The 24,032-nt window shown below is 48.8% G+C and overlaps 1 protein-coding gene across 1 annotated transcript in view; it reads right to left on the bottom strand.

Moving 5' to 3' along the window:
• Nucleotides 1–24,032, bottom strand: part of WNT7A (Wnt family member 7A) — a 34,848-nt gene that overhangs the window by 5,953 nt on the left and 4,863 nt on the right. The window contains exon 3 of the mRNA XM_040076742.2: nt 16,733–17,004. Coding sequence (XP_039932676.1) covers nt 16,733–17,004 — 272 coding nt within the window. The remainder of the gene's footprint in view (nt 1–16,732; nt 17,005–24,032) is intronic.

Raw genomic sequence — 24,032 nt, 5'->3', positions numbered from 1 at the left:
CCAGGAGCCAAAAGCAGAGCCTTTCCCTTAAAAACTCGGTCTGTGTTAAAACTAAAAAGCATTCTTCACCTTTTATTTCAGGATTTGTTTCTTTGAAGGAATTATCCAACAGCTCATACTTTTACATTAGATTAAAACTTCAGGTGTGTTACAGACTGACTTTTTGTAAAGATCCCGTGTTTCTTGCCAAATGACCAAGTCCAGCCCCGTCAGCCATGGGAAGTAAACCTGTATGCACCAGTGGGTGCTCTGAACTGGATTAAATGCAGACAAAGAGCTGGAGTTCTTTTAGCTTTGTCCACTTTCTCTTTGAGCTCCTACAGCAAACTGTCAGTACTTGTTTCTCCCTCTGTCTCCCTTTGCCATTTGCCTCTGGGAAATAGTTTGTGTGGGGAGAGCTGGGCTGGCTCTCCCTGCTGATGTTATCTCCGTGTGCAGCACCTTTGGGCCCCGCTGCTGGGAACACAACGTGTTTGCTCTCCCCTTTAGCTTTGCAGGGAATGTGTGGGGCTGGCCAAGGGAGGGTGGAAACAGCAGCCCAGGAGCTACAGGGGCTGTTCCATCTCCTGCTGTGGCTCTGGAGCCTGGCTGGGGCTGTTCCACCTCCTGCTGTGGCTCTGGAGCCTGGCTGGGGCTGTTCCATCTCTTGCTGTGGCTCTGGAGCTGGCTGGGGCTGTTCCAGCTCCTGCTGTGGCTCTGGAGCTGGCTGGGGCTGTTCCAGCTCCTGCTGTGGCTCTGGAGCTGGCTGGGGCTGTTCCAGCTCCTGCTGTGGCTCTGGAGCTGGCTGGGGCTGTTCCAGCTCCTGCTGTGGCTCTGGAGCTGGCTGGGGCAGGCTCCTACCCTGCTAGGGCCCATGGGGAGCAGTTTCTGTGCCTGGCCTGCTCAGACACACCACTCACACCCACCTCACACAGGGCTTCTCTCAGCCCAGGGTCTGTTCCCAGCGATGTGTCCTGGGCTCCCAGCACCCAAAGGAGCTGGGTTCCCCAAGGACCCCACACTCCCACCTGTGGGGTCAGCCACCAGAACTCTGCAGCCCTCGATGTCAAAGCTCTGCTGAAGGATCTGCACCTCCAGATTTGAGGTACAGGTCCTTCATCCCACCTCCAGTTCCTACATCCCACCTCCAGGTCATGCCCCCTGCAGCAGGATTCCCACAGGGATGGGATCGACACAGGGCCAGGCACCCCCCAGTGCTGCGGCCAGAATAACCCCGGCCCCAGCCTGAATGCAGCCCATAATTAGTGAGACACTGACTCCTGCCCACCAAGGCCGTGATCTTGCCTAATTTTGTCTGACATCAGATCACCCGGGTGAGGAAATTCCTGTCTCCTGCAAATGTCTGCGCACACACTCCTTCACTAAAGGGCAAGGAAAGCACAAGTATTGGCAAAATGAGTGAGATTTTCGCTCCAGAGAAGAACATGGCAGGGCCTGGAGAGAGGCCACAACATTTCTGTGGGCTGGGGAGGGCCATGGGGAGATGCCCCTTTCAGCTGGTGGAAGGTGAGCATCGGTGATTTATATTATTAGAGGCAATTGTAGCTCCTTAAATAAGACAAAGCTCCTCGAACTTTGGGAATAACACTAAGATACATTTGTTTTTCTGTTGGAGAGGATTCCTTGAATAAAAATAATGTCTTAAGCTAATAGAATAAACCATGTCTTATTTAGTCTTTCAACAAAATAACTTGAGAACCAAATCACGTGTAGAGTGAGACCAGGAACTGGAAAGGGCACTGGGTGGATGTGCAGCACTGACTGGATGACAGCAAAAGGACCACTGCTCTTAAAGTTCTTTGGAAATGTCTCTGCCACTTGTTTTACCCAAGTGTGAGATTAATCTCAAGAGGATGCTACTGTTTAAGCAACTTGCAAGACTGTCCTAGCACCAAAGCTCTGAAATCTGAGGGCAGTACAAGTAATACTTGGTGCTTTTGATTGGAAGAAAAAGGACAGGAAAGAGCACAAAAGAAGAAACCCTGCTGTCAGAGACAAACCCTATGGAATCTTTAAGAAATGTGAGAAACTGCATAAAAACCACCCAAATGCAAGTTTAAAATTAGCAAAGGCGTGCTTAGAGAGAAAAGATGGAAAATATTCCCAACAGCTGATGGCCACTAATTATAAACACAGAGCTGCTGTCAAATGTGTTGTGTAGGAGCAGATTTCGCACCGATCTCCTCTGGCAAGCTGACTGGGATGAGCCTGGAAACGACTGTGTCCCACACTGAGTGACTCATTGCAGACGGGCTTTGATTCCTCACTTCAACATCTTACCAAGATCTTATCGAGAGCAGCCAAAAGATTTCTTTTCTCATGTTTTTGATAAGTAAATCCGTGCAAAGGAATATCTGAAGTCAGTATCAAACAACTTTGCTCCTGAACACCACGAGCTGTGACTATCCCAGAAATCCTGCTACCCCAGGCGGGCCAAACCCTTTTTCTCATGACAAGAATTCCTGTGTTTTAAATCAAAGGTGACTGGGGAATCACCACAGCACGTGACCTACATCAATCAAGCCCCTTTGCACTTTCCTTGGAATAGGTGTTTCAGGGAAATCAGGCAACCTGCTGGTCTGAGAGCTGCTTATGAGGGGAGCCAGGAGCATTCCGATAACAACACCCTGCTGCAAACACCACAGCTGGGCAGGACTTCCCAACACCCCCATCTACCTTCAATAAGGGACATCCTGCTTGAAAGAGCAGAAAAGCTCTTTCCCGACCTGAAGTCACGATAACCCTCAGAGAAATGAAGGCTTCAGGTATTTTATACTCTTGTAAGTTCAATCTTCTGTGTCCTACTTCTGACCTGTCTCTGTGCCACCCAAAGTAGGAGGTTCCTTTCATTTCTTGCATGCTCTTTATAGAGCTTCATATTTATTTTTGTACTTTATGAAATATTCGTTGCCCTTTACTTCATCTTTAAAAAAAATCGATTGTATGCAGGAATTATTTTTGAAACGCAGCTTCTGTTTCCCCAGTACATCAGACAAGTAAAGAACAAGCATTAGTTCGACTTTCTGCATGGCCACAGTGCTGACAATGTTGCCAGCACGTGCAAACAGGATGAGATGTGTTCCTCTCTCCCTATGATGTTTAAATCACAGAGCTTGTGCCCTTCAGTCACTGCCTAACACTGTGCAGAATAGCAAATGAACCAGAGCAGGGCCAGTACAAGCTGAGAGGAATGCAGCAAAAAATATTTTCTGCTGCATATTTTTCTTATAGTTCAGATAACCTCCGTGACTTGCTGTAGACTAAATCAATTTATCACCACTTCTGGGTCCAGAAAGTAAATTTCATAGAATGCTTCTGGAGGCTCTGAAGTTTGTATTTCCCTCCATCCGGATCCTGCCTGCACATACAGTGGGCATGAAGTGGCAGCCCCTGACACTGACAGCTCAGCTTCTGCAGGGGTTTGAGAGCAGAGACACCCCCAAACCCGCGTGGGGTCAGAGCCCCTGCCTCAGGTGTCCCCAGTGTTCTCCTCTCCTCCCTCCCCCTGTCCCTTCCCCAGGGGATCTGGTAACACCTGCAGGACCCTGGGCCCCCTCTCCTGAACACATTCCAGCTGTCCCCAGGCAGAGAGGACCTGCACTCTCTCCTCTCTTTGGTCACCCACATGCAAATCAAAACCGTTCACTCCCCAGCCGGAGCCGCAGCCTCAGGTTGGGTTTCCCGTGTGGGGCTGGGACAAAGTTCCTGTTTTCTGTGTTTTCTGTGTCCTCTGTGGGTTTTGTGGGTTTTGTGTTTTCTGGGACACGTTCAGTGCAAAGCCTCCTCAGCCACCCTCTCACAGGAAATGCTGTTGGAAAACTGCAGATTCCAGCTCCGAATTTCCAAACGAATGCTTAGGTAAGTCGTACATCAGGAAAGGGGCTGAGAGCAGCATTTTCCCGGTATCTGTTGGAAGTAGCTGGGAAACGAGGGGTGCTGGTGTGGCACTTTGTGCTTTCTCAGTGCTGATGACACAGGCTCACTGTTGGAAAGGTGGCCTGGCAGTTTATTGAGGGGTCACTGCTGTTCTGCTCCTGGGTACAGCTGCCTGCAGCACCTCCTGGTCCTGTGGGGTTTTCTATTTAAAAGGAAGGCAGATATTCTAACAGAAAAAAAAAAATGGAAATAATTTGAAAACATAGCTGTCAATGGATTTGATAAACTACTTGTTTTTGAAAAATAACTTTTGTGAGACACATTATCACCTAGATTAGACTGGATCAATGCAGTGCCAAGTAAGTGTCATCATGTAGGAAGTTTAAAGATCTGTCATAAAAAGGAACTTGGAAAAAATAGTTCTGAAAAAAAAATCTTGTTTCTTTTAATGTGCTTTCACTTGTTATTATTAGAATGTAGCTGAATTGTCTTAAAGACATTCCACACATGATTTTAAATTCTGTAATTAAATGAAAATGTGGTTTTCTAGCCCCTTACTGAAATGGGATTGTGAGATTAAGGGAAAATTTATCTAGGATCGTTACTTGCTGCTGTCCAAGCAAAACTGACACTGTGGACATGATGGATTTTAGCTTGTGAAATACTGAACAGTCTTGTTGTCTGGCCTACCTGGGCACTTTGCAGGATGAAGCTGAAATAGGCTGGGAATGGGGGTGGTGGCACAGAATTACAGATAGAGTTGTTGCTTATGTTATCTAGCTTCCCTTCCTATCACTACATAAGTTTTCCACAGTACATATCTTCCTTTCCAAAAAGATACTGGATGGAAGGTTCATGCCAGAAGGGAATAAAAGATGATGATGGAGGAGTTCTGGAAATGAAGAAGCAGCATGGTGCTCACTGACACTAAGACACTAAGTTTAGAAGGAAAATGAGGCAGCAATTTTTCTGCCTTTTGACATGCTACCCACATATCATTTCTTCTTAGGCCGTATGCACCTTCCTTACATTCTGGTCACCACTCAAAAATCTCCCTAAAATGCTGATACTTCCAAGCAGGACTCTCTAAAGTTGTGATCTGTGTGGTATTTTGCTACGTATTGGATGTCCATTGTTAAAAGCGTCATTCCTCTCAATCCCTGCTTCACCCTACAAGCTCATCCCTGCAGTCAGTGCGAGGATCAGAACAGTGAAGTCAATGAAATCTAAACTGAGCAATGTCTCCTGACCTTGACCCCTTCAAAGTCAGTACAATCCTTCCAGCACCCCACATGCAGAGGGTCTGCTTTAAGTTTTGATCTTGGGACCAAGTTTTGATCTTCACCCATCCTCTGGGCTTCTGAACAAAGATGTCATTAAGGAGGTAATTCTGCTCGTAGTTTATGTTTCAGCATGGTATTTCTGAAGAAAAAGGAAACACTCCCAGGTAAGAGGAGCTGAATTCAGTCATGCTGCTCAGTTTGGGAACACAGTGAGTTAAACTCTCGGGGTTATTCAGACAAGGACGTCACTGCTGCCCCTCGCTTTGGGCTTTGTCATGGAGCCTGAGTCATCCTGCACATAAAAAGATGCAGGGAAAACAAGAAATGACACAAGTGGAATTTGTCCTGGTGACAGCGGATGCACGAGGGGAGGGATGACCAAGGCCTGACTCATCCCCACTGAAATCCACCTTCCCCACTGGAGGGGAAGCTCTCCAGTGAAGTGGTGCTGGCAGTAAAGGATCTGCATGAAGAATTGGGAGCCACCAGGTAGAGCACTTTGACAAATGCTTGAGCTGTCGAGAGAAAAGTTTCCAAGGAGTGATGGAAACCAAGAGAGCAGCCTCTCTGCTCCAGACAAGTAATCAGGAAACACCTCTCGTGCTAAACTAACAAAGACAGGCACTGGCAGGAGCACGAGCTGTAAAATATTATCACTTCATATTGCTTCCAAACATCTCCAGCCAATAGCCACACACAGTTAGCTTCAGGTTCCTTTGGCTGCATAGCAAACTGTGAGAGTTAACCCTAGAGTACCCAGCAGATATTAATGCACAGGACATTATTCATCATGAATGAAAAATGTCCATAAATTTTAATTCTCCAAGACTGTAGTTTTAGTTGAAAGGGATGTTTTTCCTTTCTATCGACCTTTTTAGGCAATATCAAAGGAATTCTCCATCAGCTTTGCGGTACTGGCTTTATAAAAACACAGAGTTTCTTAGCTCAGCTTCTTCATTAACTCTGTTGTCTAGAACGAGGCATGAGCTATGTTTGTGTTTGATACAGAGACATATTTAAACTTCAGCCCTAGCACCGTTCACAGCTCCGTAAATGGCACTGCAGAGGCACCCATGGCCTGCTTTGCCTTCCTGCCATTTACTGAGCTGGGAAGAGCCTCTGAGCTACCTCACACCCACTCCCCTGCCCTCCCTACCCCAGCCCCACCCTTCTCCGGGGATAACACGGCCTGGGCTGTGGCAGAGGCTCCAAGCCCAATGCCATGGCTGGTTGTAGCTGGGTGGGATCTCAGCAGGCTGGCACATCAAGCAACAGCTGCTCAGGGAAGTGAGAGCCACTCTTGTCAGCTTAGGAGAAATTTCTCGTTATCCTCTGGAAAATCCCCATGCTGTTTTGCTAGTTATTGTAAAGCAGAAGCTGGATCACAATGAGAGAGTGTGCACTGTCAACAGACTTCCACATATTTTGTATTTACAATTCAAAATACTCATGTTATCAGAAAGTAAGATGATTTTGGTGTTAATTGTAATATTACAAAGATGACTTTCCAATTAAGTTCAATCCATAAGCTCTTTCCCCCTCCTGTGCAGCTGGGACAAGAGGTCCACACTTCCACGTTTTCAAACATTTCCCACTTATCAGAGATAAGATCCCACCAGCAGAGCCCCTCTCTGCAGCCCTGCAGCTGCCAAGAGCAGACCCAGGCCAAGAATTTTAACAGGGATCTTCTGGCCTGTTCTCAATGAAAATTTGCTCCTATGCAGAAGAAAGTGGAATTTCCTAAATTTATGTGTAATGCTAAGTGCAGCCTAAGAACAGGGTGCCCAGAGCAGCTGTGGCTGCCCCTGGATCCCTGGCAGTGCCCAAGGCCAGGCTGGGACTGCATGGCTTTGAGGATCTTTCCAACCCCAACCATCCTGTGATTCTGCAATTCTATCATTTCAAGCAATAGTTGGAGTTTTGGTCTTACGAAGCAATCCCGTGCTAACAGCATTCACTCTCGAGGTTTTGTGTGGATGGATGGGGCTCCCCTGGGCCAGCTCCCCTCACACCACCCAGTGCTGCTGCTTTTTCTGGACAGATCTCCCTGCTCACCACTTATACACGAGTCCAGCAGCAGCAGCAGCCGGTGATGCCATTGATGGCTTCTCTTTATAAACCCTGCACAAGTGAGTCTGCACTTTGAGATGGATGTTTTTAACAAAGGGTTAGCCACTCACTCCGGGTCTCCAGTCCAGGAGGCCACAGGATGCCTGTAACAGAGCTAAACACCAGCTCCACCAGTACATGAACCATGCATGTCCATAGAGCACCTTTAGTGCATTCATCTGATCTTAGTTTTATAAATCTCTCATTACAGGGTACCTTAATGTAAAGCAGAAGTCTGTTGGATCAAATTAAACAAATATCTTAATGCTTAACTGTATTCCTTAGCATAGTTATTTAAATCTACAGTTTTCTAGAAAATATTTTAGGACTTTGACAACACCTTCCAGTCTAAATCTGCACTAAGTCTAGCAAGGCAGGCTCCTCAGGCTGATTCCCTGGGAATAAGCAAAGCCAAGGCACTCGCTTGGTGTCTGGCTCTCTTCTGCCTCCTCATTTCCCACTGGAAATTTCAAAGTAATCTCAACTAAATATGACAAAGTGTAGACATTTTGAAGAAACTTCTGTGAAGCCTTAGTCCAAGTGTTTTGGTCACATTCTCTCGACTCCTTGTTGCACTTCATTTCCAGGCCATTGTGCCCTCTCGATAGTGAGTTGTTCTACGCCTGCAGGGTTTATCCACCCAAAGGTGACAGTGTGTGCTGCGAGTCAGTGAGCTCCTCCTGGGGGAGCAGCTCTGTCAGAGGGTCACTGCTGTCCCCTAACTGTGTGTGGCCCCAGTTTTGTGCAGGATCTGCAGAGCTGTGGGCAAGGCTGGTTCCCTCTGTGCCCAGGGAGCACAGTCTGGAGCTGGCTCACATCTGGGTGCCAATCCATGCTGTGACATTCCTGCTGCTCGGCACAGGGACACCCTTTAGGCGCAGCTCACTTTCGAGTACCACAAGGCTGGGGCTGGTTTCAATAACCAGCACTAATTCAAATTCATCCCAGCGCCTTCTGGCACTCACTGGACATGAGAGCCCAGCACCCTCCCTGCAGTTCCCTGAGAGCTCTCTGTCCTTCCACAGCTCAGCTCTGCATCCTTCCAGTTCCAACAGGCCTCGTCTGTGTCCTTGGACTAAAAGGTTGTTCTTTGTTCATTGATTTTTTTAATTGTTTACTTCAGAATACCTGGGAACTCTTTCCATTAAAGCAAAAGTCTGTTCCATTTGTACAGCACATGCCAGCAATTATTGCTCTTGGTGAGCATTCGGGGCTTCATGAGCTCAGAGTTTTCTGCCACCACGTGTTCATGACAAGGTTTGAACCAAACCTTGGTTTAACTTTCAGTTTCACCAAAACCTCTGTTGAGTTACAGGCTTAGCTCAGGTAACTGAGTTCATGTTCCTGACTCATCGCTGAGGCTCTTGGAAACGTTCCTGGAGACACTTTCAGCTCAGGCTCAGGAGGTCTGGGCTGTAACTGCAGAGGATTCCAGTTCCTGCTCCTGTTGGCACAGCATGGAGAAGAAATCCAGCCCCAAGCCCAAGGCTGAGGTTTGATTTGGCAGAGATGTAATGGATGAGGCTGCAGGTGGGAGATCTCCACCAGAATTTGGTGTACACTTCATGTACCACCACGGCCTCTTTCTGCACTGGAAATGCTCTCAGTGAACTGCCTAACCTTTGGTTTCCTGCTGACTTGGCCAACACCAGCCTTCTTTGGGTTTTGCTAAAGTGTGCACGTGGAAGATCCCAATAATAGGCAAGGAAATCGGTCTTGGGTTTGGAAACCTAAATCTGCAGTGTGACAAATGTCAACTGGAAGAAACAAAATAGTTCTCAACAGCTATTTCTGAAAAATTTTCAAAAACTTAGGCAGAAATTTAGATATGAAGCTCATAAATCTTGGATTCTGATTAAATTTCTCAACAAAACATCAAGGAGCACAGGTTGATGAAAACAATACAAGGCAGGACAGCCAAGCTCATAGGTCACAGTTAAGGTTAACAGGTGCTGGGTTTTTTCTTGCAGCTTTTCACAGAGTCAGGGAATGGTTGGAAGAGACCTTGAAGCTCATCTTGCTCCAACCCCTCAAGTTTTTTGTTCCATGACCAGGATAAATTTTACAGCCCTCAAACACAGCAGGAATCCGCTGTGGGATGATTGTGCTCTGTGAAACCTGCATTGGCTTCAAATCAGCAACATTTCTTTTGTTCTGCAACAAGAGAGACACCAAAGACTCTACCAAGGCTCCAAAGGTGCTGAAAGGCCCGGGAGAAGTGAATAATCTGCACAGCACCTATTTTTGTCTAGCTGATATTCACCCCTGAGCACTGAATGACAAGTGTGGTCCTATGGGAAGGGTTGCTAACTGTCCGAAGAGAAAGGCCAGATTAAATCAGAAATTGTCCAGAAACCTGTGACCCAGCCAGTGGCTTTGCTGAGCAAATTAATCATCAAAGCAAGCATCTGATTATTGCCGTTATAAAAGGTGCACGGTATTAAATTTGGAATTTGAGATCTTTATTATTTATGAAGAGAGCCTGGCCCCCAGTGCCAGCTCTCTCTGTCAGCAGCATGACAGACTGTCAGCTCCAGTAATCACACACATGAAATGCATGTTTTGCTCATAATGCCAGAATCCTCTAAAACTGCGACTGCAGGCGGGTGATAGCATTTATCATCCCCTAATCTCCAGCGTAAATCAGGAATTCAGTTTTCAACCACAGGAGATATAGGAGGGAGCTGAAAGCCAAAATACAAGTAGGACCATGCATCACCATTTCTGATTAGCTGAAAGTGGAGGACAAGTGGAATGAAAATTCATTCTTGTGGATTACAGTTCTTGTGCAGTCCAATTCCCTCTCATAATTTAGACCAACATTAATGCTTCCTTTATCTTTACTCTGGGCTGTTGAGAAGATGCAGAGCCTGTCTGTCAAGCTGGGACTTGCTTTAAGATTATCATCTAAAAAGTAGGAAGGCCATAAATAGGGCTTTGATCCTTTCAAGCACAAACAAAGTGCTGTAAGGCTGCAAGGGACGTGTGCTTCTTTTCACACCTAGGAGGCTGCCCAGCAGAGCCTCGGGACAGAGCTGGATGGGATTTTGGAAGCACTCAGCTGTGCCCCGTGGCCCCACCAGCCTCAATGGGAGCTTTCCCATTCAGTGAACTGGATTTCCTCCAGACTCAGTGCTCAGCCTCTCTGGGAACCCTGCTGCCCCAGCAGCGGGGTGACGAGGCTGCCAGGACGGGCTTTGTGGCACTGAAGGCTCCTTTTCAAAGCGCACTGAGTCCAGCTGGGGAGCCAGGCCTGGGGGCTGGAGTGCTGGGAGGGGAGGCAGGCACTCACCGGGTGTACTCGGATAAAGGGAGCTGGGTCCAGGCCCTTGGGTGGACACTCCTCTGCCTCTGCAGCCACATCAGACATCTGCCAGGAGATGCTTTTACAGATTCTGTCTGCCCGCAGCGAGGCACAAACCCTGTGTGTAAACCTTCCCCTAAACATCCTCTGGTTTTAACCCAGGCAAGATATTGTAGCAGGAGAGCTCCTAGGACAGCCTACATAGGCATATCTGCTGCACCTAGCGCCAGATTCCCTGGCTTTGTGATGTTTGAGCGCTTTTAGCCAGTTTTTCATGTATTAATACTGCTCTGGGAGTGGAAGTGCTGTGTTGTCCTGACTGAGGATGGTTTGCAGGATGGTTTGGGGACAGTTGTCTCCAGCACAGTGCTGCCGCTGCCGGGCTGCAGGTCAGGATGTGCCAAGCTCCCCTGCCACAGCCCTGGCAGTGACAGTGGGGTCTGGCAGGATGGTCCCTGCCACTGTCAACAAGGGGCACCATTCAGCTGAGTGCTTGAGGGGCATCCCTACCATCAGGAACAGGAGTTTCTGAAAAGGAAAATGAGGCACTTTTCTGTGCCCATGCCAGAAAAACCAAACCAAATTAAAAACAAAACAACAGCATTGGAAAATGTGAAGTGCAAGTGCAAAGGCACTGCTAAATGCTGAACTGCAGGGAAGGTGGTTGTGCTGCTGGTACTCCAGGATCCCTCCAGCGCTGGTGCCAGCAGTGTCAGGGCAGCCTCTCCCAGTCCTGCTCGGCTCAAAGCTGCTCTCTGAGACTCTCTGGAGTCTTCAGGAGCTGTGAGCAGCTCCAGCACTGGAGCTTTACCCTGGTGTGAGCCTTTGGAGCAGCTCCTGCTGACAGACTGGGTGCAGCAGGACCCGGTGTGGCTCCCTCAGCCAGCTGGGCTGTGTGCAGGGTGACAGCAGCCACATCCCTGTGGGGAGGAGGCTGCTGGCTCCTCCGTGCCCCCCTGGCACCCAGCGGTGCCCAGCCAGCCCTGTGCCAGCCGAGCACACCGGCATCCCTGGTTGCCTTCTGGGAGCAGAGGTAGAAATAGCTGTCCCCTCCAGAGAGAGTTAATTGCAGCGGTGACTGCACACCACACAAGAAGAGGAAGATGTTCAGGAAGCCCCATGGCAACAATGTCCTCCTGAGGTCAGAGAAGCAGCAAGCAAAGAGTCCCCCAAGTGTGGCATTCCAGGACAGCTCGGGAGAACCCCTGAGCTCCGTGCTGTCCCGAGGCACCGTGTCACTTCAGCATTGCTGCAGTTTTTTACAGGATAAAGCACTAAACAGATCGGTCTGTGGTGATCCCTGCAGGATCCATTTCAGGAACTCCTCCTGGGTGCTCAGAGCTTTGCTTGCTGTGTGCAGCAGCTCTGTCAGGCACGTCCTGCACACCCCCTGGGAGCCTCGGAGCTGAAGGGGAAACCTGAAATGCTCCTGATTCCGAGGGTGGAGAGACACTGCAAAGTTAGCACACCTACACATGCCTCCAAAGAGAAATGCTGGATAAAAATCCACCTTGATGTGCTCTTGAAGGCAAAAGCCTTCTAATGCAGCCTGTGCCCATGATTTATAACAATGACTCATAATATTGCATTATACTTAATATGATGTAACGCTGATGCAAGATGCCATTCGTGGAATTTCAATGTCACAGGGAAAAAGAGAGGAGAGAGCAGTCTGGTCATGTACCTCGCCATGCTGTCAGAATGAAATGTTTACAGCAGAATGTGCAGAGCCTTTCAGTATCTGCTTCGCTATTTTTTAGCAGGATAACCTGGAGAATAACATTTTTGTTTCCTGGAGCATAAATATCCCTCAGACATATATTATTGTGTTACTTACAGTAATTCAATCGACTTCATATTTGAGAAGACAAATTTGCTAAGAGACAATTCAGTCTTGCAATTATACCCCCTCACATGGAAGTTTGCAGGGCAAATAAGGATTATGCCTTTAAATTAATTGAAGCTTTATCTCCCTTTTCTGACCCAGCTGTTATGAATTCTCCTCCTGTTCTCACTGTACTGCTTGCTCCTTCCTGCAGTGAATCAGCACTTCAGGAAACACTAATTCAAAGAGGAAAGACACCCTAAACTCCGCTCCTGAAGGTCAGGGATCGCTGCTCTCCAGGAGGTTTGACAAATGAGGCGAGGCTCTGGCGCAGCTTTGGTGGGGTGTTTGTGACCCCTGCTCAGAGCTCTGCCCCTGCCCTTCCAGCAGCCCCAGGAACTCGTGCTGCACCAGCGAGTCCTGCTGGACCGTCCCCCGGACGGACGGACGGACAGACAGACAGACAGACAGGCACAGTGAGAGCCCTGTCCTCCAGCGTGAGGCTGCAGGGCCCCCCTGGCTGTGTTTGTGTGGGGAGCAGGGGGTGTGGGCCGTGTCCCCCACACCGCTCCAGGGCTGCTGCATGCTGGCCACGCAGCGGGGCGTGCAGGCACTGCATGGCCTGGGCCGCCCTGCAGAGGAACAGGGATGTTCTGCACCTCTGACCTTGGAAATCCTCCACGCCTGACACCCTCAGCTGTCGCATTTCCAGCAAGAGCTGAGATTGTAGAGCCACAGAATCTCCTGAGCTGGAAGGGATCACCCAGTCCAAGCCCTGGCCCTGCACAGACCCCCCCACCTTGGGCACCCCTGGAAGCTCCTGGAGCTCTGGCAGCCCTGGGGCCGTGTCCATTCCCTGGATAACTGTACCCCTGCTGTGACAGAGCTGTGTGTTCAGGATGTTCAGAGGCTGCTGCTGGCACCCCAGGGAGCACAGAGACATTGCCTGGGTAAAACAGGACTGTGAGAGGCTGGAAAGCCTTGAACTGAGGTCTCCAGAGACCCTGGATGAGGCTTTTCCTGCTGGTTCCCTGACAGTTCATACCCTGCAGTCCCTTCCATGCCCAGGGTTCCCAGTAAGCCCAGCTGACCATTCCCACCCCCCAAGATGGAATGGATGATTTTGTCAGTGGTTCTCAAGAAGACAACTCGATACTGGTGGTTCTGTGCATCCTGGAGTGCATCCTGAGCCACCTGCAGCAGGAGTCACCTTGAAGAAGGACCTTGTCCCAGGTGAGCACCAGCTCAGTGGGCACAGCGCAGTTTCACAGACCAAAGAAGTAGAGAGGAGTGACTTTTGAACAGCACAGCAGTGCCTACAGGTGGTGGTAAGAAATCAATAAGAATTGGTTTATTTTTGGAAGCCTGGTAGGTGCCAGTCTGTCTCCTAAGTGCATAAATATCATCAAAACCTAGCCATGGGCCAGTGAAACAAGACAAGAATTTGTAGCCCAGAGGAAAGCCACCATGAATGGATTGTGTGGAGGCTGATAAGATCCATGCTGCTCCAAAATGGAGAGTTCCACCTCACAACAAGGCTGTCTTTGTTGTGGAAAAGTCAGGTTGTGGGAGTCCTGGCGTGCCAAATACCTGTAATGGCCTCCCCTGCCAATTGTCTTTAAATACTGTGATCTTTCACACAGGAGCAAAGCCTGAAAGAAATCTCTCTAGCAAAAACATCGTTTATTCATTCTCTACAGGGCAGTGGAGCAACAAGCCTCTCCTCAGCCCTGCTACTCTTCCTCTCCCCCGAAGATTTCAAGCAGAGATTTGTTGGAACAAAGATGGGTAATTTTGCTCTGTGAGGGATGCAGGAAGAAGTGCAGAGCTATCTCCAGATCAGAGCAGTTCCTGAGCCTGCTGGAGAAATGGCAGATGGCCAGAGATAGCACAAACCGCTGCTCTCCCAGATAACAATGCCGAGAGCTGAACCTTCCAGGCACGAGCTTTCAGGACAGCGAAGCGTACACAGAAAGGTGAGGAACACAAGGAGCCTCTCGGGGAGGCTGGGGAGGCTCCTGGAGCCGGCCTTCCCACAGCCTCCTCCAGCACCCATGGCCCTCCTCTGCCCAAGGTCCATACCTGGGGATAACCGAGGCAAAAAGTGCCACTTTTCTATTTGCCTGCATTTTTGAACTTTGCTTCGGGGAAAAATTTCTGGCCAGTAGGCAGTTCCAGCCATGTTTGCAGTCTGGTGCAGGCTGGTGTGTCATTTCCCCGGAATCTTTTACTGCCAGCACCCATCAAATACAAGCAGACCTTTCAAGGAAGTGGCTTTGCCACAAAGGTGAAACTCCTCTGCTATTTTTTCTTTCACTGGCTCTGTGCTTGTACAGCAGAGCAGGCTGTGGGCGGTGGTGTTTTACCAAGCTTTCCAGGACGTGCCTTCATGCTACCAGAAGCTAAGTAATAAAGATCTCAGATCGTTCGTTTAGCAAATATTAATGCTCAGTCCTGGAGTTTTTCTCGGAATTCAGGGTTCATTTTGCCAGTGTTGAAGTTTTCACACCACAGAGCCAGACAGGGGCGTTTGGGATACTACACAGAGTAAACCCCAGAATCCCACCTATAAAACTCCAACAGCAGCATTAAACTGAAGAAGGGTTAGGCTTTTGTTTGGGGTGGAAATGGCTTTTCTTCAATACAATCTGCCTGGCTCCAGCATAACTGGAGATGTCTCAGAGCCTGCAGGTAATTACCACAACAAAAATAGCATCCACAAATTAACTGCTGCTCCCAACTTCCTTCTCCCATTTGCCTCTAAGTCACACTCACATGATGCTGGAATCAGGACTGTTGCACAGGAGGAGGTAAGAGGGGAGCTGGGGAAGCAGGGGTTGACATCCCTGGGAGATGGGATCAGCACAGAGCCCTGCTGGGCTGTGGGGAGCGCACGGACACCCCCGCTATCCCAGCTGCTGGAACTGGAGCCACAGCCCCCCGGCACTGCCTGGGAATGCCTGACCCTCAGGGACCCGGGGAGCACAGCTCAGAGCAGTTTGGGTGCTGTGCCTGCCCCAGCTGCCTCTGGAGATCAGAAACACGGCTGAGGCAGCAAACCCGGGCTGTTCAGCGCCCCGGATCCCCAGGAAACCTGTGCGTGGGAGCTGCTGGGTCCTGCCTTCCCCAGGGCTGCTCCTGCAGATGCTCTCAGTCCCAAAGGATGGGGTGGGGTGGGAATGCTCTGTGCTGAGCCCAAATCCGTGTCACAGTGTGACCACGGGGTGACAGGGACTCGGGTCCTGCTGCTGAAGCCTTTTCCTCCCCACGGGGCGGCTCTCACACAAAGAGCAGGGTTTGAGCAGTGGGCTTGAAAACGATCCCTTTCCGAGCGAGCGAGACGTTCATGTCTGAACCTGACGAGACTCCCGCTCACCCACACAGTAGCAGGCAGCTTTCACCAGAAGAACCGTTTGACTTCCCAGATAAAATGTTTGTTTGATTTTTTTTTTCCTTTTTTTACAGCCACAAAGAGTAACATTTAGACAAACGTTTGACGAGCAGATGGTCCTACAACCTGCAGAGGTGCCTACTTGTCTACTGTGAATGGTGTCAGCACGAGGTTCTCCTGCTCTGCAGGGCACCAAACCCCATCCAGACCCCAGGATGGACACGGGTGTCAGGATACAAATCCTTCTGGGCCACATCTGTACAGGCCCAGGGGTGTTCAGAAATGTAAGGGCTGAATGGAAACTTTCAGAGAAACTGAAATACATAAACCCTTGCAGACATGAGGTAGAAATGCGAGCTTCGTTTTAAATGAGTAGAGAATATTTTAAGCGTCTTAAGTGAATAAAAGACAGAATTAGTCAGTAAGAAAAGACCCTAAGACCTAGTTTAAAGTTCAGTAGCTTCATCTTTTACAAAATTAACTAAGTCCTAGACATAACTAAGACAATGTAGCCTTGCTAGCTTTCCTAGACAGAACGAGATAGAGTTATATATGTGGAATTTATATAAGAATTTACAACACTTTTGCACATCAATCTTAGATTAGGATAGGTCCAACAAAGCAATAGTAGACTCGTGTTTGTACCTGATTGTCTAAAAATAGAATAAAATACACCGCTTTGAGACTGCTAGAACACTCACGGAACACAGATTATGAGTGCTGTCACTGCTACTACTGCTACTACTACTAATTTGCTACCGCTCCTGCCTGAGACATAAAGACTTACGCTAAAAGGCTTTCTACGCACTAGCACACGCTGTAACAACAACTCCGCGAGGCTAATTGTAGCCATGCAATAAAGGACTTTTACTTTACCCAGCTTCGATAATCTCCAACAAAGACGCACCAAAACCCTTAAACACGGGGACGGCGGGGCCACCCACCTTGCGCCCGGCCTCGTTGTTGTGCAGGTTCATGAGCGTCCTGGCGTTCTGCTTGATCTCCCGGGCGTCCACGAAGACCTTGGCGAAGCCGATGCCGTAGCGGATGTCGGCGGAGCAGCCGCCCCATTTCCAGCCCTCCTCCTTGTGGTACTGGCCCTGCTTCTCCTTGTCGCAGCCGCAGTCGCTGAGGTTGCCCTGCGTGCAGGCCGCGGTGATGGCGTGCGCCACGCCGGCCGCGATGATGGCGTAGGTGAAGGCGGCCTCCCTGCTCCCTGCAAGGCAAACGGGCCGTGAGCGCGGGGCAGGGCCGCGGCGGGCGCTGCCGAGGGGCACGGGCAGTGCCCGCCCGCAAACGGCGCCCGCTGCTCCTGGAAGCGCTGGAAATCCGCGCCACAAACAGGGCTCTGCCCCTCGGAGCGCCGGTCAGGGGCTCGGCCCTAGAGCCACGGCGCTCCGTGAGGCACGGGGACACCAAGCGTCGCTCAGGGTGATGCCCCAGGATTTTAGCTTTTATTTGTTTCAAATCCTGTGCTGTATCAGTGTGTGACTCTAAACTCCATAGAGAGTGCTAGTTGGCTGTCTTCACGTTTTGGTCAGACAAAGCGATCCCTCCGGGCCTGGAACTCAAGGACACCTCACTGCCTCAGGTCCCAAAAAGTATAAATAAAAGTGAACTGGGGACAGTGAACTGGGGGTAAATGACTTCATTACCTGCAGCTGTAATTGGAGAATTAACCCCTGATATGTAAATGGACCACACTGATAATTGTCTGAAAAGCCCGTGACCATTGTCCATCCTGGGTGCAGCCCCTGGGAGGCTTTGACTGCCCAAGGTGAGCCTGTTGAAGGCCTTTAATAAATACTTTCTTTATTCTTTTAACCTTGTCTAGCCTGTGTTCTAGGGAGCCACTCCAAGGCACGAAGGCAGCTTCATCCCTGTATTTCCAGACACTATTAGAAGGAGGCAAACTAAACCTGAAGCAAAAGAGTGGGGCGGCAAATGCTTGAGCTCAAAAATAAAAAAAAATTTAAAAGAAAAAAAAAAAAAAAGGAAAACAAAATAGGTGGGCTTGAGGGTTGAATTGTTAAAACACCCATATAGAGCCTTTTAAAAATTCAACTTGGAAAGAGGATTTTATTTAGAAATTCAATTCTACACTAAAAGGTATTTTTACAGGACAACTGCTTCTGTTGGACCCTAGTTCTGAAAACATTTTCATTCAGCTGGGACATTTTTTTTCACACTCTAAGTGTCAAAGTTTTCAACACTGACATCTGTGCTGACTCAATGAAATAAGTCTTGGGTTTAATTTCAAAATTTCTCATAAAATGAAGAAAAAATCCTGACCTGTTGTAGGCACTGTGACCAGAGCAAGGTGAAGTAACAGCCTCACCAGAGGGCTGCGAGACAGGGGTTGGGCCAATATTACTTTGTGCAATAAAGCCATAACAACAGGCCTCTCTTTCCAAGATTTAATGTCTCTTTTGGAAGTTTTGGTGCATCCTGGTGTGTATTTCCCGTACATGGACTCTAGGGGATCTGTGAGATTTTGGGGGCCAGTTCAGCTGAGAGAGGGCCCTTCACAGCCCGAGGAGGTGTGCAGAGGTTGCCCATGTGTATCAAACAGCCTGTAAAAATGTTTGGATCTCCCAAAGTGAGGACTTGCCCTCCTTTTATTTCTCCAATGACCAAATGCACCCTTGCTCAAGAGGATCAGAATCAGGCTCTTAATTAGGGGAGTGCAGATGGGAAGAACTGCTTCCCTTCTCCAAGTGCCCGTCAGCCGCGTCCTGGCAGACCTCAGCTGCTGGCAAGAGTCTGTCACCCACGAAACAAGCCCATTTCTGCTGTTCATGGCATTTCACAAAAACATTTCACAAAAACATCACCACTTGGGAAAGAAAGCTTACAACACTTCAGCCTTGGCCGCATCCCTTTGGTGTAATATGATCTGGATTTCTCTACTTGTCGCTTTCAATGATAAATGTTCACTTCCTTATGTCGAGGAAGTAAAATGGAAAACAAGATGACATTAGCACAATCTGTTAATAGTCAACTTCATGCCCTCTATTAGCAAAGGCAGTATTACCTAGTGCTGCATTTCTAAGGAATTCACAGTCAATTACCAGACTTCCTCAAAGGATTCCTTGTTTCTAATACTTTAAAATAAATAAATAAATAAATAAATAAAAATAATAATAAAAAAATTATTTGTCTTGACAGTGGAAGTTGCAGATGAAGCTTTCTAGAACTCTTGGCTTTTTATAAAAATCTGAAGGTGCAAGAGAAATCCCAGGCTTTGGGTGTATTTGGAGCTGAGCTCCTCCTCCAGTTTACACTCATCAACACCCTCACTATTTTAAGCACCACACTGTGAAAAAGGCAGCCATAAACAGTGTACAATAAGAAGTCCCACTTGATCTCTCAGAGGGCAGCAATGCACTACACCAGGTTTCTGTTCCACAAAGCAGCAAATGGGACAATGTCAAAGAAATATTTTTGAGTTGAATTTACGTGTGGTTCTTTTTTCCCTTCGATTTTCATTACTTTTGTTCAGCACAAACTATTTTAAAGATCTAGAACAAAAACCTCTGGGGGATCACTTTAATCTGACATACTCAGCATTGGAGAGGCTGAGCAGCTCTTTTTGCTTTTTAGCAATGTAGAAAATATAAAATTAGTTAGTACAAGCAGAGTCAGAAGCCAATGTCAAGCTTGATCATAAATTACATTACATAAATTATTTTATAAGTTTGTCTTATATGGGAGAAAATCTTAGCAGCTTTTAAAGAGCTGAATTTTGGAGATCACAAGGTAAACAAAGCAGGTGGCTAGAAGAATTGACCCAGGTAGGAAGTGCCTTGGCACTTGTGCCGTGGTGATAAAGTGATGTGGGTTTGTCACGTCTGCATCCAACTGTTCCTGTTTTTCATCAATGATTGACTTTTTAAAGTCTCATTACCCCGGCCCGGCTCACAGAAATGCCAGTATGGGAGGGAAGCTCACACCAGCCTGAGTCTCTGCTGTGACAGTGCTTGAGGTGCCCAAACAGGGTAACCTGAGCACGGGGCTGTTCCTGCCACTTCTAAGTAGAAATTCTACTCCTCTCCTTTGGATTTCAGCAGAGAGTTGAAATTCCTGGAGGATCTCAGGGGAATCGTGGCTTTACCCAGGTACGGCTTTACCCAGAGAGCGGCTGCTGCAGGAGTTAAACAAAGGTGGAGAGTCACCTGTCACAGAATCATGGAATCCCAAACGGTTTGGGTTGGAAGAGACCTTAAAGCTCCTCTCATTCCACCCCTGCCTCGGGCAGGGACATTTCCACCACTCCAGGGTGCTCCAAGCCCCGTCCAACCTGCCCTGGACGCGTACAAGAATTACAAGCCCTCCTTTCAGCCCCCAAATCACACATTCTTCTCCTTATCTCAGACAAACCACGGCAAACACTCCAGAGCTGGAGTCCAAGCACTGGAACCTCCAGAGAAGGACCCAGCTGTGGTCAGAGGTTGCTCTGGCCGTTCCAGGGCCCATGACCTGACGCGTTCCAGCCAGGGCTCTGCTCCCTCACCTCACCTGGGGCTCTGCTCCCTCACCTCACCTGGGGCTCTCCCCAGCCCCAGCCGATGCCTCAGTGCCGTGTGACCATGGGGGCTCCTCTCCAAATGTTGGACAGAAATATCCTCCTGCTCTTCCCGTGCTTTTCTGGGCCCCAGTGAGGTGCGCAGCACATTGCAGCTCCATTTGCTCTGGCGGCACAGAGCTTGGCTCTGGTGGCTCCCAAGGTTTCTGCAGCTCCATCTGCTGACGCAGATCCTGCCCCGGAGCACGGGAGCGCTGCCTGCAGGCCCTGCGGCGGGCAGGGCACCGTGCCAGGCTGGCTGTGCCTCTGTCTCTGAGCTCTGCACGGTCAGCCGCCACCCCGGGGCGCAGATGTCACGGGGGGAAGCACTGGGGGGTCACAGCTGGGTGCAGACACGGGTACTACCAGGGCAGCTGCTCTCCTGATGCTGAGCACGGTGATGCGCAGCCCACGCACACCGTGGAGCCCCAGCTCTGCAAACCCTCACTGCACGCCTCTGATTTTGGATAGGGGTGTTTGCTAGACTGGGTTCGGGCTGATCTGCCTGTCTACCCCCTGCACAGACTGCTCTGCATGCTGGGTTTAATTTAGCTAACTTCATTTGGGTTTAGGTTTAATCTTTAAATTTGAAAACTTTGTAAAAACTTCATTCACACAGATTAGAAATGGGAACTTATTTTTTAAGAGGAGTGCAATACCCTGATGTTGCTTGGGAAACAAAGCCTAAGCCTGCAAAATGCAGAGTGGATTGACTTGCAGGAAGTCAGTGGGTGCTCAGCAGTTTGGGATCTCAGGGTGTTTCCAAACAGCCTGCCCCGCCCTATCAGTCCCACTCATAAATTGACTAAGCTGTGAAATAAAAGAGAGACAAATTTCTGTTTATCTCGCTGGAAAACATGGGTTGTATTTTCTGCTATTTAAAGCCAAAGGGTCAGAGAGGGAGTTATCTGCAGTGACATGAGCTGAAATATGATTGGGAAAATATAAAGATGGAAAACACAGCGTACCTTGCCAATTATGTGCCACAGCAAACGTTACTCCTCATCTCTCTATAGAGGCCATAACTCACAGCCTGGAAAAATGCAGAGCAGAACCCATCCCCTGCCTGCTTTGGGCTTTGCCTCCTCCTTCTTTGGTAGACTACGTATGGTCCAGCAGGGTTTTCTTTTTATTTTATTTTCATCTCTCTAACCTGGCATGAGTGATTAATAAGAATGGTAGCTTTAAAAAAAATAATAATTTAAATATTCTCTTCCTAATTTTTTCTTCCCCTTCTGTTCAAAGTTTGGGAGGTTGATGCCTTAAAATATTGTATTCAGTTGAAATTAAAAGGATGGTTCCCCATAAAAGAGCACTGTGGCTTTACAAAATTAGTACAAATGAATAAAATACAGAGTGGCTTCAAGAGGCATTCAAGACTCTGCGGGTTTAGTCCCTGCCCACTTTCACGAGCTAAAGTTCCTTTCATCGACACATGAATCTCTTGCAGAGGAAGCCCTCCAGCAGAAGAGATTATTTCTGAAAACACCCCCTTTAAATTTATAAAGTTACTACTCGAGGCACGTGCTCTGCAAAACTCAGAGCCATTATTTTGGAGCTCAATAAGCATCCCCTTTCCAGAGGGCTCTGAGCCCCACGCCCCAGCCCTGCCACAGGAGATCTCCCACCTTCCCAATCAGATGCAACCCTTCTGTTTCTCTGGAACAAGTACTCACAAGACACATCTGAAGGCAAGTATGAAAACCCTGTGATGGGAATTCCAACTGCGGTGACCTTGGGGCAATGTTTTATCTTGTAGTGACAGTCCCTGCTGAGAAAGATTGACTTTTTGGCATAAAGCAGCTTTGGATGATCAGGCCATATTTCAGTCTGGCCTCTGTTTTGCCTGCAAATAACTGTTCTGCAAGACACTGACAGCAAAAACTGGTTGGGAGGGCTGGAAACCTAGCACAGAAATTCAGACTCTGACCTCACCTGACTAGATAGCAAGACTCCTGTTAATGACATTTTTTTTCTGTGCGTCTTAAGGGGCTCATAACAGCAGTGGTTCAGAAAACAGAGTATTCATCAAGCTTTCCTCTAAATATTGACCAAACCAAACGGAGCAGCAGTGCTCAGAACTCAGTTTCCCACAGCCCTGTGCAGGTAATCTTCCGTGAAATATAAAACCAGCAAGGATTTTCCTGCCAGAGCTCCAGGAGCATGTGGACACTGCTCTCAGGGATGCCCAGGGTGGGATTGTTGGGATGTCTGTGCAGGGCTGGACTCAGTGACCCCTGAGGGCCCCTTCCAGCTCAGGAGATTCTGGGATTCTACCAGTGGTTGTTCACTTGGTCTGTTATTCTGGAATTCAAACAATCGGACTTTAAAACCTGACACGAGAGACTACAGCAGCGTTTAAAATCAAAATGCTCCCTGAAACGACAGAAGATCAAACCTGTTCCTCAGCACACCTGTACTGGGATGTTTTCAAAAGCGTCTGTCTCTAACACAGTCACACTATGAAGATTTGCTCATAACTTTCTTGCTAACTTTTCTGTTAAATCTACCCAGCCAGAGAGGAGAACGTCCTAAATGTTCTTCTCTGTTCCATACCAGCAGGAGAGCTATTCCTGGCAGCTGCTGAGCAGGTTGGTGAAGGGTTTTCCTCGTAGGACAGTTGCCATCTGTTTCAACAGGCAGGAGTGGGAGCGTCCCTTCTTCCCTTACGTGGTTTGAAGCCATAGAAGAAAAGTTGATTTTAATACCTGGGAAACCAATCACTGCTAAGTTGAGCCCAGTGTAGAGCCGGGAGTGCAGCAGATAAAGGAAAGCCACCAGGCTCTGCTGGTTGGAGGTGTGCAGAGGGGCTGGGCTGCCCTGCTGCGCCCATCAGCTCTGGAACCAGCCTGCCCATGGGGATTCTTCTTTTGATTTCAGCTTTCCTTATTCCCAAGAGCAGTGTCAGGGGGCTGAAGTATCGATGTGATCGTACTGAAGCGTTTTCCAGGGTAGCACAGAGCAAAGAACTGCAGCATTTTAGTAAAGCCAGGATGAAGACCTGGCTGAAATGTTTTGGTGTAAAGCTCCTTGCAGACCAGCAGTCACACCTTGGGCCTCCATCCTCCTCCCCACAGGGTCCTTGCAGCCTCTGCAGGGCTCTTGTGCCTCTCTTCCCTCAGCTGTGTCCTGAGGAGACTCCCCGTGGCCGTGTCCCTCTGTGGAGGTGCAAACAGTTGGTACCACTTCACTTTCCCGTTTAACAGCGCCAGTGCTGCTCACCTGGGCCAGAAGGAGATGGGGTTTATTTTCCCCTGTGATGCCAGCGTGGTCCTGTCCTCCAGATCCCATGAAACGTGGGCATGTCCCAAGGCAGTCCTTTGAGGCGTCAGCACAGCCGCTGCTGGCCACCAGCTCCGAGGCTGCACCCTGTGAAACGGGCCCCTGAGGCGCCCGGTGGAACGCCTTTGCACAGCTCTCGCTCCTCCTGTGACCCTGCAGAGCCCAAGTCTGATCTTCAGTCTCTGTCAAGGGCATCTCTGGCCGTTCAGATCCTCAGGCATGAACGCATTCCACCTGAAGACAGACGGGCAGGAGGGCTTTGGCCTATCCTGCTTTCAAACCCTCGCTTTAGATTGTGGCCGTCCTCAGGAACAGAACTGCTGACCGCCATGGCAAATATATCTGGTTTTAAGTGTGTCCATAATTGCAGCGTTGAGTCATCTCCACGGTTATTTTAA

The sequence above is a fragment of the Hirundo rustica genome, chromosome 12 (genome assembly GCF_015227805.2).
Source record: "Hirundo rustica isolate bHirRus1 chromosome 12, bHirRus1.pri.v3, whole genome shotgun sequence".
Classification (NCBI taxonomy): Eukaryota; Metazoa; Chordata; class Aves; order Passeriformes; family Hirundinidae; genus Hirundo; species Hirundo rustica.
The sequence above is the reverse complement of the archived record's forward strand: the minus strand, read 5'-3'. Positions and strand labels throughout refer to the sequence as shown.